Raw genomic sequence first — 17,262 nt, forward strand, 5'->3', positions numbered from 1 at the left:
TGCTGCCAGACCTGCTGAGCTTTTCCAGCAACTTCTGTTTTTGTTCCTGATTAGCAGCATCCACAGTTCTTTCGGTTTTTAAAACATATGTGTCACTAGTTCAAAACTCACAAATCCAAATTAAATTATATTAAATTACATATAAATCACACACCTCACATCACAATACATACCGCTTGACAACCTCCATCTGCTCCTTGATGGACATGCCACCAATACAAAGTGCACAGCGAAGCTGGGGAAAACCATCCTCTTCCAGTAAGCGGCAATAATAGTCGATAATCCCATGAGTCTGTCTCGCTAACTCTCTCTGCATGGGAACGAAAGCAACATTTGCTTCAGTACATCTGTCAGTGTCCGATGTTTAATGTCAGCATTTTTCTATTCACAAAATATTGAGCAATTTCACATCAGTAATGTCAGCATAAAAGACTGCAAAGCAACACAAGCCAAAATGATTTATATTGATTTTCACAAATCAAGCTATTGAGGATAGGAAGGTAAAGACCACGAGTTGCAGTCACTAGTAACCTTAGGGTGGGCTTTGGGTGATTTGATAGGTTTCGACTCTGATTTGATTTTAAGCCACACCCAATGGTCTGACCGAAGTCTCTTCTTTCAGTTTGTTGTAAAAGTTAACTATTAGTTAACTATTCTTAACTTTCCGATTTCATTTACTATGGCTGATAAAGAAAAGAAATGCCACATCAACAACAAAAGTACTCACAAAGGTTTAGGCGACTATGAAGGTCTGAAGTCAATCATACAACCTTCATAATTCTTGGTGGTATAGAGGGAGTTTGATCGGATATATAATCCTATACTGTATATGCTGTCAAAGTATTTGATGGGACAATGCAGAGAGAGCATTACCACATCTCTCACATCTTCAAGTAACTAGTTCTGCCAGTATTTACCCATTTCCAATGGAATTGCGAGAACAAGGTGACAAAAAAGCAAAAAGCAGAGAAGTGCATTATAAGGTAGTCATTCAGAAGACAGGGAGGCAGATAACTCTATAAGGGTCTTCAGGATCTTCACCAAGAGTAGTCCTTATTCATAACTGTGATTTTGATTCACTGATAAATAACATACATTATCGGAATTTATAGATAATGCCAAACAGGAGATACAGATAACATGAGAAAAATGCAACATTACACAAGGCAGCATTAGAATTCTTGCAGACTGGACAGTTAAGTGGTCAAGAAATTTTGACAGAGATAAAAGTAAAGTCCTGCACTTTAGTAGGAGAAATTAGCTACAGCTTGGAAAATAAAATACTGAGTTCAATAAAAGGGCAAATCAAGATCAAAGCATGCAGGTGAACAAATCAATAAAATCAGCTTCATAAGTCAGCAATTAAAAAAGCAAAAATGTAAAGAAATGGAATTTAATTCTGGGTATATGATTCTAAAATCAGTGTAGCAATGCTCAACTTGCACAGGACATGAGTAGGGTTGCCAGAATACTGTGCATAGTTAATCCAGGAGGGAATTAAACAGTAGTTTCTTTCATGTGGATTGTGGTTGGGATATGGAACTTCCTCTAATAAGGAGAGGTTGATAAGGAGAGGTTCTATGGTACCTTTCAAACCAAAACTAGCAGAGTATATAAAAGAAAAAACATTAGAATAACATGCTCAACATTTGAGATGAGTTCTGTCGAGAACAGGAGACCCACATGCAGTATAAATACTAATGCAGACTAGTTGGGATGAATAGTCTGTTTCTGTGTTGTGTATTCTGTAGTGCCTTGCAGTCAACTCGCCTGCTTCCATTTGCCATACTTCTCAGACAGCAGTTAATTCTAAAATCATTCAACATGTTTATATGTTCCCAGTGACCACATTAAATATATCCCAGTGTGAACTTCATTTCACGTGATGATCCTGTAAAAAAAATGAGTACATGAATTAAGGAGCTATCTGGAGGAGCATATAGTGACACTTACAGATGGGCAGATGATCAGTCCATATGGACCCTCTCTCTTGGAGAATGGTAGCCTTTTCTCCTGCTCCTGGCAGAACATGATCATTGGTAGGGTGAACACCAGTGTTTTGCCAGAGCCGGTGAATGCAATTCCAATCATATCCCTGCCAGCCAAACTGAAACAGACAGGTAGATGAGATAACATCCAACAGTGCAGAGTCAGGACAATTCCAGCACTCATTATACAAGCCAAGATGACAGAAATAGTTCTACAATTTGTCCTTCACTAATCACAGGCATCACCCTCATGGCAGTATTGATTATCAAATAGTAAACATAGATGATTACCCAAAAGTAGTGAAATGGTGCTTCTGAGAGCTGGTTTCCACTACACAGAATTAAGCTCAAATGCCAAAACATGTACAAAGAGCATGACAAGGCTTTTTTAGATGCCTACCCTGTACTCCCCAAATAGTAGAGAGCTGGATTCATGTGATGTGCAGGGAACATGAATAAGATCATACATTTTTAGAACTGTATAATACTTATGTATAAAATATATAAAATGTGCAGAATTATTCTTTTCAAATAATATTTTTTCACTTTCAATTTCCATGTGTTATAATACAATGAGACAGGCCCAGTGCCCTCTACATCTTGATTCACACATGCTTCCTAACTAGAGCTCCTGAAGCATGCTTAAGATCTGCCTCATTTTCCAATACCCATCTCAAGAGCTTAGGAACGTTAACTGTTCAAAAAAAATTAACAAGAAAGCTCACTTCATCACTGAACAGGTTCCCAGAATAAGGCTCCCTGTTGAAATTTACAGATCCGGAAGCAAGCCAACAGCACAAATGCAAATTTTCAATGTGGTTTCTCAACTCAGTAAACAGTGTTTGTACTAGTAAGTTGGCCAGCAACAACATCAAACAGCGAGGAGTACAATTATCTCTTTGCTGGAAATCCTGGTGTTTGGATTGGTGTTTCATGTAAATTTCCAGTACTCACACAGTTGGAATTCCCTGGATCTGAATGGGTGTTGGATGTAAAATCCCCTTCTTCTTCAAGCCTTTCAAAATGGCTGGAAACAAAGTACAGAGAATTTTACCAAGAGTGCATAGTTGGCACACAGGATTATATGCAGCATAGACCTCATACTTCCTGATTCATATTAAACATCACTAAATCATTGTAAATCAAATTTCACAAATATATTTAATCATTTGATACCTCACAATAACACAATAGAATTCTTCATTGGGATAGAAAATGAAGTGGTCCAATCTGAAAATGGGATCTCAAAATCTAAACAAGGGAAACCACAAAGGTATGAAAAACGAGTTGGCTGCAATAAATTGTCAGGACAGTATACAGGCAATGGCTAATATTTAAGCATCTCTTATTTAAGGCTCTGAGGTTATCTCAAAGTACAATTGATCAGATGGGCCAATGAGCGGCTGATGGAGTTTAATTTAGATAAAGGTGAGGTGCTCCATTTTGGAAAGGCAAATCAGGGCAGGCCTTATACACTTAATATAAGGTCTTGGGGAGTGTTGCTGAACAAAGAGATCTTGGAATGCAGTTTCATAGTTCCTTGAAAGTGGAATCACAGATAAATAGGATAGTGAGGAAGGTGTTTGGTAAGCTTGTCTTTATTGGTCAATGTATTGAGTATAGGAGTTGGCAGGTCATGTTGCAGTTGTACATGACTTTGATTAGGCCACTTTTGAAATATTGTGTGCAATGCTGGGCTCCCTCCCAAAGGAAGGATGTTGTGAAACTTGAAAGGGTTCAGAAAAGATTTACAAGGATGTTGAAAGGGTTGGAAGGTTTGAGCTATAAGGAGAGGCTGAACAGACTGTGGCTATTTTCTCTGGATCGTTGATAGACAAAGACTTTTCCCCAGGGTGGGGGAGTCCAAAACTACAAGGCATAGGGTTAAGGCGAGAGGGGAAGGATTTAAAACGGACCTAAAGGGCAACTTTTTCACGTGGAGGGTGATGCATGTATGGAATGAGCTGCCAGAGGAAGTGGTGGAGGCTGGTATAATTACAACATTTAAAGGCTTCTGGATGGGTATATGAATAGGAAAGGTTTAGAGGGACATGGGCCAATTGCTGGGAAATGGGACTAGATGAATTTAGGGTATCTGGTCAGCATGGATGATTTGGACCAAAGGATCTGTTTCCGTGCTGTATATCTCTATGACTCTATCTATGACTCCAGGAACAACTGCACACAAGGAGGTCTTACTGCAGCTGTACAGGGCCATGATGACATCACGCCTGGAAATATCTGAAATTGCAGTTTTGATCTTCTACCTAAGCAAAGATATACTTGCTGTGGAAGAAGTGCAATGAAGTCTCACCAAACTGGGACAACAGGTTTGCCGTATGAGGAGAGATTGTGTCAACTCGGCCTGTATTCACTGATGTCTATAAGAATGAGACGGTATCTCATTTTAACGTATAAAGGTTTGACGGGGCTGCAGAGAATGGTATTAGGGAAGACGTTTCTCCTGGTTTGGGGACCATAAAAAGGGATCACAGTCTCAGAATATGAGGTAGGCCATTTTGGACTGAGATGAGGAGAAATTTCTTGCCTCAGAGTTTAGTGAACCTATGGAGTTTCAGAGAAGGCTGTGGAAACCAAGTCAATGAATGTGGTTAAGAAGAAAATGTAGATTTCTACAGACTACAGGTGTCAAGGCTTATGGGCAGAGAGCGGAAGTATGGCATTGAAATAGAGGATTGGCCATGATCACATTGAATTGTGGAGCAGGCTCAATGGGCTCAAAGGCCTATTCCTGCTCCTATTTTCTATCCTTAAACTGCATGGAATGGTATATTTTGGTTGGAAGAACAGTGAGAGGCAATACAAACAAAGGGATAAAATTCTAAAGGGGATCTTGAAGCAAAGAAAGCTGAGAGTACTTATGTACAAATCACTGAAGGTGATGGGCACATTCAGGTTAAAAGGGCAAACAGCATTCTATGCCTTATAAAGAAAAGACATTGAGTACAAAAGCAAGGAAGTTTTGTTGAATTTTGTAAAACATTGGTATGGTACTGTGACCAATTCTGAGTGCTGTACTTTAGGAAGGAAGAAAGGGCTTTAGGGAGTTGCAGAAAAGATCTAACAAAATTGGTTCCAGGAATGAGAAACTTTTGTTACATAGATAGGTTGGAGGGGTTGGGGTTGTATACCTTAGAGAGAACAAGATTAAGGAGAGGTGTCCAAAATCATAACAGGACAGTAGCTAGGGTGAGAAACTGTTCCCATTGGTGGAAGGATCAAGAAACAGAGGATACCAAAAAACAAAAAAAAGGTATAAAGGTTTATTTTCCTTTTAAATTGTGTAAGTTTAGGATTAGGAATGAGCTGTGTAATACTGTAGTACAGGTGGATTCAATCAGGCTTTCTAAAGGATTGAATAAGTGGCTGAAGGGAAAACAAAATGTGCTGGGCTTCAAGGAAAGGGCAGGGTCATGGGATGAGCCAAATTGCCTTGCAGACAGCTTGGATAGGTTTGACGACTTGGCCAGCTTCAGTACTTGAATCATTCAAAAAAAGTTAAATCAAAAATATTTGGGAACAATGCAATGCTTGCACTGCCCAACAATTTCTTGGCATACATTTCAAAACACGTTGAAATTTCAGTAAACATCTCAGCGGATCTGCGGAACCAATTTTCCATCAATGATGTTTAAATCAGACACTCAGCAGCCGAAGCAGGTGGATGAGAAGGGCTCATTGTATGGATCTTGACGAAACTTAATAATTAAAACATTGCAAGGCAGAAGTCTAACCACAGATGCTCACTTGCGCACTGCCTCCCAACATCACAGATTTCTAACTACAACACAACTTCATCTACTCTGTGGAGTGGCTGGCAAAAATGAGAATCGAACAAACTATTCCCAAATCAGACAGCTATTTAAAGACAATATGGAACAGTATAGCAAGATGGCAGATTCCAGGTTGCAATCTTTAACATTTAGTGGGTTTCAATTCCTGCAGTTTGCATTTGGGTGGAATTGATGTCATTGGGAAGAGACTGGTGTTTTAAGCTAGCTTCCACCCTGAATATGATCCAGTATTGGGGCTTTTAATATCAATGGTTAATACTCAAGATTGTGTGCATCCTGAATGATTAATTCACTGTATCAACTTGATTTTTCCATTTTGGATCCCCTATCTCTCCATGCAGTGCAAACCAAAGTGGAACAGATTCTGGACTTAGATTGGCTAAATACTTCTTAGGTGTCAAAGTATTCTTTCCAGGAGTCTGTAGTCACTTTAAATTGGGTCATGCTCAGCTTACCTAAGAATGGTGTATAATCAGCAAGTTAATGACCACTGCTGAGTCAGTCTGAATGCGATGACAGAGCCTGGTCAATTTCATTTCTGGGCTTTCAACTTTGGAAGTAACAGTCAGAATACACAGAAATGACTGAAGGGAGTGGAATCCAAATGCGATCTTCCACCCACTTTTCAGCACAGTGAGCCAGATAGGCTTTCAGCTTCTAACTGCTCGCTCTCTAAGAAAGGCTGTAATCTAATATCTCAGTAGCTTCCTCTGTATCCTTTCCAACTTAAAGCCCATCACTAAGGTAACATGAGTCACATGACCCTGGTAGCTCGACAGAAATGCTGATTAGTTATCCTTGAGACCCAAACTCCCTTAGATCACGGAACTAAATAGACAGCTTAAAGCACAATTGTTTGCAATACAACATTCTCAATACTTTTCCGGAACATTAGAGACTGTTAATACGAAGACCGCTGCCACTATCTCAAACAGAAACACCTTCTTCCTAGTAAAACAATTTGGGCCCTATTTAATCTCCAACAATCTTCATTCTTTGTTCTAATCAAAACATCCAAACTTGCAGTAGGCAGACTGTAGAACTGATTACATAACCCCTACGTTTTGCCCAAAACATAACTTTTTAAACCTTATGACTGAAGCATTATTATTATTTGTACACATTTCATGTTATTATGTACATTTCCAGCCTTACAATAGTGACCCACATTATAAAAAAAGTTTTATTGACCAGGTGGTTATAGGACATCCTGAGTTGGTAAAAATCTCAGTCCCCAGACCTTGCCTTAGCTCATGTTCACTGCTCCACCAGGAATTGAGCTCTTTTCCCTCAATGTCTCCTCTTCTCCTAAAGCAAGATTTGGCCCCTGTTCTCTACCCCAAGCTCCAACCATCTTCATCTTCCTGCCAGGATCAATCCCTGTGTCCACACCTCCATGTTTCAATTACTCTTACCTGCTGGAAACTTCATTTCCTTGAAATGTTTCACAGGACATGGCAAGCCCTCCCCCTCCACCAGAATGTGGTATTTCTTCCGCACACGGTCATTGCGAGCTTCGGGCATGTTGCGTATATACCGTGGTGGGTTCCAGCTGCAAAGAAATACCAACATTAATGGTGACAAAGCTTCAATGGGGCAATTGAATCAGCCTAAATCAAATGCAATTCTGTGCGTTTAAACTTAGAACAAAGAACAGCAACCTTCGGCCCACAATGTTGTGCTGAACATCACGCCAAATTAAAGTAATCCCTTCTGTCTTGATGCATATCCTTGCATATCCATGTGCTTTTCTAAAAGTCCCTTAAATGCCCCCACTGTATCTGCTTCCACTACTACCCCTGGCAGCACGTTCCAGACTCCTACCACTCTGTGTAAAAAACATGACAACCGTGCAATTCAGGCAGTTTGGCAGGAATCTTTTACAAATACTTAAGACTCTGTGGATAAATTGGTATTACAAAGAACCATGAAACCAAAATGTTTACAACATAACAGGTAACTATTATTAATGTGGCTTTATGTTGGAGTAATATAAAACAAATGCTCCAATCTCTCCCATGGCTTAATATCTTCCCTTTTAGTGTGGCTCAGATATTCCCCTTAAAGCTGCAATAATAACAAAGAAAAACATCTTAAGGCACTTCACTAAGCAGATGCTCAATCAAGGAAGGAATTTTGGTGTTGCCAATTGTTACGGACGAGACCAAACCCCCCCCTCAAAATATTAAGAAGTAGCCTAGGCCCTAACATTTTCTTATTTTAAAGGCAAGTGCCAGGCGTTCTGTTCCAGATGCAATCTGATTGATAAAACTGTCAGCCTTGAAGCAAAACACACTTTATTCATACGCTATAGTAAAATGACAACAAAGAAAGAAGAAATTAGAATACCCTAACTCGATTGGAAAACTTAACAGAATAATAGATTATTTAACTACTTAACAGGAACTATTCTAAAAACACATCCTTGACAAAGGCAAATTCAGGAAAACAGATTGTCTCACTTGCAATTCCAGCAGCAGGAAGAGAACCCCCAGCTTTTAGCTGTGAGAGAGAGAGAGGAAGAACAGCTTCCACATCCAATTTCAAGGCCCCAGCAACAACTGCAACTGAAAGCTAAAACTAAAAATCCTGGTTCTGTGGGAGCTTGACCCCACCCATTCACACTGTTTCTATTATTCCAACTTTTAAAAAAAAAGGCCTCACAAGCTGTTTATTTTAATGGCTTTGGAGCAGACTGCTCAGCACTTGTCTCAATTTTTCTTCATTAAAAAAACTAGGTCAAAATACCCATCTTAAAGCCATAGTATTATCGCAGAATTCAAAGATGCATTCCCATTAAAAACACCATGTCAGTGCAATCATCAAGAATAAAGTCATGGAGATCAATGGTCTCCTTTTTATTAACTTCATACAAACAAAATCATCCATGGAAAGAAATCTTTCCTCACCTTTCTTTGCAGTGATCTAAACTGATACACCCTTAGCAGCGGTAATGACTGTTTGCAGGACCTGTCTTAACATCAGTAGAAATAGTTAGCAGCACAGCACATTGGGGAAGAGGGGCTACTAAGTGACAGTGTAATGGATTACTGAGTGAGAGCAAAAGGGAATTGAATTAACATCAGGAGAAATGTGCTAACACAACGGGAATAACACAGGGCTCTGAGGGGAAAGGGGTTACTGAATGACAGAATGAGGAGATGCAATAACCTCTAGAGATGCAGTGAGCTGGGGTGGGGGAGGCGATGACAGATTGCTGAGTGACTGTGTGACGGTGCTGGATTCACATCAGTAGAGATACAGTGATACAGTACTTTGGGTAAGGTCTTACTGGCTGGAAGTCAAACCTCATTTCTCAAAACTATGTCAAAAGGAAGCAAATGATTTGTTTTGCAGACAGCAGCAAACCTTCTGGTTAGTTAAAAACATTTTTAAAAATTTGAAAACTCATTGTAGGCTTAGTGTAATGCTTATTCTTCGAAATAAAAGTTGGTGTAAATGCTTGCAAAGCAGATTTTCAGGTTTAATTTCCTGTTGTCCAAGCAAGAGGTCAGGCAACAGCTCAGCATTCTCATCTCATATCCGAAGCAGGTGACTGCAGCGGCTACTTCCATTCATCACAGTCCATGATATGGTGAGAACGATGGGGAGGAATTGGAAGGAAGAAGGTGGAAGGAAAGAAGGGGAGAGGTAAAAGGGCCAGAAGAAGCACAGGAGAGGAGAATGGAGGGAGGGTAAACAGACGATTTTGTCAAAGCATGTGCAGCTTTTCTCCACCATTCAGTAAGATCAAGGCTGATTTGATTAATGGACTTATTTTCAGCTTCCTGTATACTCCCACAATCCTTGACTACCTTGTCTATTAAAAAAATCTAGCTAACTCAGCCTAGAATAAATGCAGTGACCAGGCCTCCACTATTTTCTGGGGAAGTGCATCACATTGTTTGATGACCCTCAGAGAAAATAAAACTCCTCAGCTCCTTCTTAAAAGGGTGATAGCTTATTCTAAAACTGTATCCCCTAATTCTAGTCTCCCCTACAGCTTCCTGGTATCCACCCTATCAAGTACTCCCAAGATGTTATATGTTTCAATAACGTCACCTCTCATTTGTCTAAATTTCAATGGGTAATGATCCAACCTGTTCAAACTTTCTTCATAGGTAATTCTTCATTGCAGGAATGAGTCAAGTGAACCTTTTCTGAACTGCTTCTTAAGCAATAATGTTATATTCTGTCCTTTTTCAAATAAGAAGTCCAAAACTGAACTCCAGAAGCAGTCTTACCAAGGTCCTGTACAGATACAATAAAACATGCCGAGTTTTACATTCCACTCAGCTTACAATAAAGGCCAACAATTAATTTGCCTAGCTAACTGCTTACTGCACCTGCATGCTAGCTTTTGCTGATTAATGTATGCTCTCCACTTAAATAGTATTCTGCTTTTTCATTCTTCCTGCCAAAACAGACAAGTTCACAATTTCCCTGCCAATATTTCATCTGCCAGTTTTTCCAAATCACTTATCTCTATCCCTTTGCAGACCGTTTACCTCCTCTTGGCAACCGACTTTCCTACTCACCTTGGCATCGTCAGCAAAGTTAACAACAATACACTCAGTCCCTTCATCTAAGTCATTGATACAAATTGTAAATATTGAGGAACAGTACTCCACTAGTTTCTGCTAGCAAAAAGTGTTCAATTTATTCCAGCTAAACCATCCTTTATCCATTCTAATACTCTCATTTGCCCAGATGGCTGCAGCTCCAAGGACACTAAAAAAAAACACTATTCAGGACAAAGTACCCCATCCATCGCTTTCAATATACCCACTCCCTTCACCATTTTCCATTAAACTGTTAACAATATGGATGTAATCACATAGATTCCATCTGGATTTTAAAGGTATCTGTTTCAAATTTTACACTCAAAGAAATTGCAGTGATACCATCAAGAAGGAAATGTAGGATTGTGATGAAATTTCTTGGGCATTCAAATTTATACAGCCTCATGACTTGCTGAGTTAAAAGAAAAGCAAAATACTGCAGATGCTGGAAATCTGATTAATACAAAATGCTGGTAAGCACTCCAAATTGACTCTTCTTCAAACTGATTTCATGAATCAAATGCTTTTGTTGCTTTATGAATGGAATTGGGTGTTCCTGCTGTAATTCTTGACATTGTCCCTCATTTGCTTGGCATCTCATCCACCGCATTCAATATTCACATCCATCACTACCAACGCACAGTAGCAGCAGTGGGTGCCATCTACAAGATGCGCTGCCTAACTCAAGAAGCAAATTCAAAACCATAACTTCTACAATCTAGAAGGACAGGTAAGCAAATGGATGAGAACTTCACCAGATCAAAGTACCACTCCAAGCGACAGCATCCTGACTTGTAACTATATTGCCATTTCTCCACTGTTGCTAGGTCAGAATCCTGGAACTTCCTTCTTACCATCCCTCCGTGTATACATTCATCTGAAGATTGCAGCAGGTCAAGAATGCAACTCACCACCATCTTTACCCAGGGCAGTTTGGGATAGGTAATTAATGCTGGCATAGCCAGCAACATTTATCCTATGGACAAATAAAAATATGACCTCCCATAACATGAGCCATTATGTTCAGTAGTAACCCTTGATGTAGCATCATGTCAAATGCTTTTTGGAAACCCAAAAACACCACATCTACAGGTTGCTCCCTCAACGAGCTCTAAAAGATTAGTTGAATATGTTTTGTCTTTCACAAAACCAAGAAGGAGGAAAGCAAGAGGGGGCGAAGAAAGGGAAGGGACAAGGAGGCAAGCATGAGGTGGGATGTGAGGGGAGGGTAGATGATTCGAGGGAAGCAAGGGGGCTTTGAAGAGGGGGAAGGCAAGGGTAGGATGCAAGGCAGTGATGTAGGGGCCTGAGGGTGGAGACGAGACACAGTGCAGGACAGATATTTAAAGTCTGTCCCAAGATCAAGCTACTGCAGACAACGTAGGCTTATACAAAATCTAAAGTTTGTAATATAGCGGAGAATCAAGTAGAATGCAGAGCTGCAGATGACAAAACTGGTCTGCATATAGGTGGCTAAAAAAGGAGAGCCGCACCTCTTTCATTTGAGATGAATTAACACTCTAAAGTTTGCAATGAAAGGGTAGTGAATTACTGAGAGGCTCCAACTCACTACACATCCTGGAGACAACAGGATTAATTCCACTCAAAAAGGAAAGTACTGCAGATGTTGGAAATCTGAAATAAAACCAAAAAATGCTGGAGAACCTCAGCAGTTCTGGCATCTGATATGAGAGAGAGAGAGACAGCGTCACTGTTTCGAGTTCAATATGACTCTTATTCACAACTGAAAGGGACTGGAAAATAGTGTTTTTTATGCAGATGACAGAGGGGGAGAAGTGAAAGATATAATGAGGGCACCCACAGCAACTGACAAATGCAGTCCTAATGGTGGGAAAGGAGAATTAGAGACATCAAAATTACCTAAATGAAGGTGTGTAAAGGAGGAAATGAATGCACTCTGCTGAGAACAGTATCAAAAGAAACACAACAATTCAGGTTTGACTGTAATATCCCTATGCCAATAATTTCAGTTTAACCAGCATTCCTGAAGAACAGTTTGTTGCTATCCTTTCACCAGTTCAGATAACTTTGTGGACAGAAGCTTCTAGGACTGTCACCCTAAGTGTCTGTTCAACTAAGAAGGCCTGTTCTGAGGAAGGGTCACTGGACACGCAACATTAACTGTTTTTTTCTTCACAGATACTGTCAGACCTGCTGAGCTTTTCCAGCAACTTCTGTTTTTGTTTTAGGCCTGCCCTGTTAGTTTAACTGCTCAACTTGCTCTAATATGCAAAGTGTCACCTCGTCATTTCAGCTCTCAATCTACATGTGACAGCACACTGAGGAAACAACTGGGGGAAGAATGCAGAGGCAGTTTGTAACAAGTATCTTATCCGATATATTAGCACCACGTCCTCAAAATTCACACAGACATCAACTCCAACCCATAAGTTTGTCAAGCTTACTTTTTCTTTAATGATTTTTTGCTCATCTTCATCTTCTAACACTCCGTAACAGAATGAGCTTCTATTTGCTTCCTGGCTCATTTTCCTCATGTTGTGTAATCTCAGATTTAATTTACGTCAAACATTAGATTGATCATTTCAATAATATTTTGCACAGAAGTTGATTTTTACCAGTTTCACAGATTGTTAACTATGCAGGAAATAACAGTTGAATTCAATCAAGAAGCATAGATGCCGACCTGGTTTTGATTGGGTCATCATAGGTTATGCCCTTCGCCATTTCCTTCACAGACATCAAAGCTACAAAAGAAATGAAAGCATTGTTTCACTACAGCTTACCAACGTCTCCCTTTCAGCAGTGTGACTCCATTATTTGCTGTGGTAGGATTATATCTAGACAATTTTTAAGGCATTGATGGTCAAGCGAGTTCTCCAGAAGCTGAAGCCTAGGAATAACCTATCATGAACATACAGTTTTACACTCACAGCAACTGTGCATCAAACAGATAAATCTCCCCACAATGTCAAGTGGGAAAAAAAAAAGAGACTGTTCTTCCTTGCAGGGAAGGTGATGGGGTATTTCTCAGCAATGTCCAAAATTGCGGGAGTTTTAATCAAGTGACTAAAGAGAAATGTTCTCCGTGGCAAGAGGATCAGTAATAAAGGACCTAGATTGAAGGAAATCAGCAAAAGAACCATAGATATGATAAAGATACATCTATTTACAGTGAGTTATGATCTGGAAAAATATGATGAACGCAGATTCACAAATACTTTGGCAATGAATTGGACATATCTTTGAGAAATTTGTAGGGCTAAGGGTAAAGAACGAGGTAAGAATTCAGTGGTTGTTTAAAAGATCCAGCACAGGATGACAGGCTAAATGGCCCAATGTGCTGTACACTCTACACACAGAAAAAAATAATCTTGATGAAATGACATTTCAGAATAAGGAGAGCAAAAAGAAGGTTCTACTCCATTTAACAGACTAACTGACAAGGTGCATACCTATAGAACAGATGGATTATTATGTAGGTGAACAGCAAAGAGTAAATGTACATGTAAAAACGTGTCAGAGTGGAGACTTTGTCAGTTTTGGGGCCACCACCAGCTGTAAATTACAACTTTTTGAAATGTCTCCAGAAGCAGGTGTATTGTCCTATGTATGCAAGATTGCAAATGTTGCCAAATTAGTTGATGCTATTCAACATGCAATCATCCCAAAGAATATGGGCAAGTTCAATCAAAGGAATGAGAGATGCAAAATGCAACTTATTGTAAATGCAGATATTGGAGTTTAGTAGAAGAAACAAATTATAGATTACTTATTAAAAAGCAGTATACTTGAGAGAATAAAGTATCAATGAGATCAAGCTTTTGGGTAGATAAAATTGCAAGTTAATTATGTCAGGCAGTGACAAAAGCAAATAAAATGTTAAGACATCGAATGAAAAGTATGATCTATTGGTCCAAGGATGTAACATTAATAATGTACGTTGTATTGGTGAGGGAGAGGCATTTTGCTCTCTTCAATGCTGGCTTCATTGCTAGCGGAAAGATTGGAAAGGTTCAGGAAAAGCTCTTCTCAAATGCAATGAAGACAAACTGTTATGCGATTGACTGGAGAATGAAAACTTCAGGTTATTGTCATAACAAACCGCTAAACTGAAAGAATGTTGGGTGGAATCTTCTTTTCCTATTCATCTGTGGGATGTGGGCATCGCTGGCTGGCAGCATTTCTTGCCCATCCCTAGTTGCCCTTGAGAAGGTGATGAGCTGCCTTCTTGAACCCCTGCAGTAGTTGACCCACTATGCCATTAGGGAGGGAATTCCAGGATTTTGACCCAGTGACAGTGAAGGAACGGCGATATATTTCCAAGTCAGGATGGTGAGTGACTTGGAGGTGAACTTGGAAATAGCGGTGTTCCCATATATCTGCTGCCCTTGTCCTTCTAGATGGAAGTGGTCGCCGTTTGGAAGGTGCTGTCTGACCACCTTTGGTGAATTTCTGCAGTGCATTTTGTAGATAGTACACACTGCTGGTATTGAGCATCGGTGGTGGAGGGAGTGGATGCCTGTGGATGTACTGCATTGTCCTGGAATAGTATCAAGCTTGTGTGTTGTTGGGGCTGCACATCCAGGCAAGTGATTGAGTATTCCATCACAGTCCTGACTTGTGCCTTGTAGATGGTGGACAGGCTTTGACGAGTCAGGAGGTGAATTACTTGCCGCAGTATTCCTAGCTTCTGGCCTGCTCGTGTAGCCACTGAGTTTATAGTGAGTCCAATTGAGTTTCATGGTCAATGGTAACCCCCAGGATGTTGAATGTGGGGAATTCAGTTATGGTAACACCATTGAATGTCAAAGGACGATGGTTAGATTGTCTCTTATTGGTGATAGTCATAGCCTGACATTTGTGTGGCGCGAATGTCACTTGCCACTTGTCAGCCCAAGCCTGGATATTGTCCAGATCTTGTTGCATTTGAACATGGACTGCTTCAGTATCTGAGGAGTAACGAATGGTGCTGAACATTGATTGATTGCACAATCAACAAACATCTCCACTTCTGACCTTATGAAAGAGGGGAGGTCATTGATGAAGCAGCTGAAGATGGTTGGGCCTCGGACACTACCCTAAGGAACTGCTGCAGAGATGTCCTGGAGCTGGGATGATTGACCTCCAACAAGCACGACCATCTTCCTTATGTCAGGTATGACTCCGACCACCAGAGAGATGTCCCCTGATGTATGGGGGTTTGAGCAATTTGGCAAGATGTGTGGCAGAATCAGGTTACACAATGTCAAGACGATCTCACTTCATCTTTTATGCTGTTCAAAAGTGCTGCGGGAAGTTTCTTGCTAGGCAGCATGAGATACCAATTGATGGTCATTATTGACCGTCAGATGCCTCGTTATCACCAAAACACACCTCATTAATATTCAGGCTCCAATCTTGTCAAACAAGTTAAACATCGAGAAAACTTGACAGGAAACCAGAGCATGTACCTTGCAGATTCAGCTTGCCACGTACTCTGAACGACCTCCACGTTATACATCAGCCAAAAAATTTCAACAGTATTCTCGGATATTAGCAAACGTGTTCCTCCTCCATAGACATTTGCAGTCGCCATCTGCTGACTCATCTCAACCAAATTGGCATTTCACTACGCACTGATTGTGGAAGCATGGACTTGCATGGTCGGGCACAGCAGCAACTTCTCCAATCAGTCACATGCAGTGTCCTCATTACGTTTGAAAAGAGATTTAACAAATTGGAATTCCTGAGCATCATGAGTCTGTCAGGAGAACTCCGGGGCACACTAAAACTCTTCAGGTTTCCACTTTCTTTGAAACAGAGTAGGATGGAGGGCAGGGTGAGAATAGAGAGATGTGGGTACTTAGAGTGGAAAGAACAAGGTGTAGAACATAAACACTAGCATTGACGATTGATTGTGTTCATTTGATGAGACATTCGTTGTCCAAACGTTACGACAGTTAAACTAACCTCTGCCTTCAGCAACACTCTCCAGAATTTTTTCCTCTTCTTTTAATCGTTTCTCTTTAGCAGACTCCTTACGTGCTGCAAAACACATAAATGTGAGCAAGCACCATCAAATGCAGACTCAAAACCAGGTATCATGAAAAAAAATGTGAATTTAATGCTACGCTCATTGACTTGTTCCAGAACTACACCCACCCCGCCACATTCAGTGACAGACAGCCAAATAACCCACAGTTCTTGCTGGGTTGTCGCATATCCCGCAGTCCATTTCAGACTGCCACATATCCCACACCCCGTAATCTGCAGTCATTGACAAGCTGCCATATATCCCACTGTCAGTGTCAGACTGCCCCAAATCCCATAGTGTCTTGAACTATCCCTTATTCCACAGTCCCTGTTGAACTGTGCAGTGCTGAACTGAAAAACTGAGCGTTGGGATGCCCCACATCCCGCAATCAGTGTCAGGCTACCCCATGTCATTGGGACATGATTGAGGTATACAAGATTATGAGGGGTATGTACAGGGTGAATAGACGTCAGCTATTTCCCTTGATTGTAGGGTGAACCACGAGAAGGCATAACATTAGGCTCAGGGGCAGGAGATTCAGAGGTGATTTGGGGGGAAAAAGGATGTTTACTCAGAGGCTTCAGAGATAGCAGGAACTGCACATGCTGGAGAATCTGAGATAACAAGGTGTAGAGCTGGATGAACACAGCAGGCCAAGCAGCATCAGAGGAGCAGGAAGACTGACGTTTCGGGCCTACACCCTTCTTCAGAAAAACCAAAAGAACTGAGGATGATGTAAATCAGGAATAAAAACAAAGTTGCTGGAAAAGCTCAGCAGGTCTGGCAGCATCCGTGGAGGAGAAAACAGAGTTAACGTTTTGGGTCTGGTGACCCTTCCTCAGAACTTCTCCACAGATGCTGCCAGACCTGCTGAGCTTTTCCAGCAACTTTGTTTTTGTAAT

At 40.6% G+C, this 17,262-nt stretch overlaps 1 protein-coding gene across 2 annotated transcripts in view; it reads right to left on the minus strand.

The window, feature by feature from the left end:
* LOC109929158 (probable ATP-dependent RNA helicase DDX41) overlaps nt 1-17,262 on the minus strand; it is a 47,457-nt gene that overhangs the window by 20,783 nt on the left and 9,412 nt on the right. For both annotated transcript variants that reach the window (XM_048610783.1, XM_048610784.1), the window contains 6 exons: nt 16,297-16,371; nt 13,031-13,091; nt 7,219-7,355; nt 2,943-3,015; nt 1,954-2,107; nt 174-310 (listed from right to left, as the gene is read on the minus strand). In XM_048610783.1, coding sequence (XP_048466740.1) covers nt 174-310; nt 1,954-2,107; nt 2,943-3,015; nt 7,219-7,355; nt 13,031-13,091; nt 16,297-16,371 — 637 coding nt within the window. The remainder of the gene's footprint in view (nt 1-173; nt 311-1,953; nt 2,108-2,942; nt 3,016-7,218; nt 7,356-13,030; nt 13,092-16,296; nt 16,372-17,262) is intronic.

The sequence above is a fragment of the Rhincodon typus genome, chromosome 23, assembly GCF_021869965.1.
Source record: "Rhincodon typus isolate 14 chromosome 23, sRhiTyp1.1, whole genome shotgun sequence".
Lineage (NCBI taxonomy): Eukaryota > Metazoa > Chordata > Chondrichthyes > Orectolobiformes > Rhincodontidae > Rhincodon > Rhincodon typus.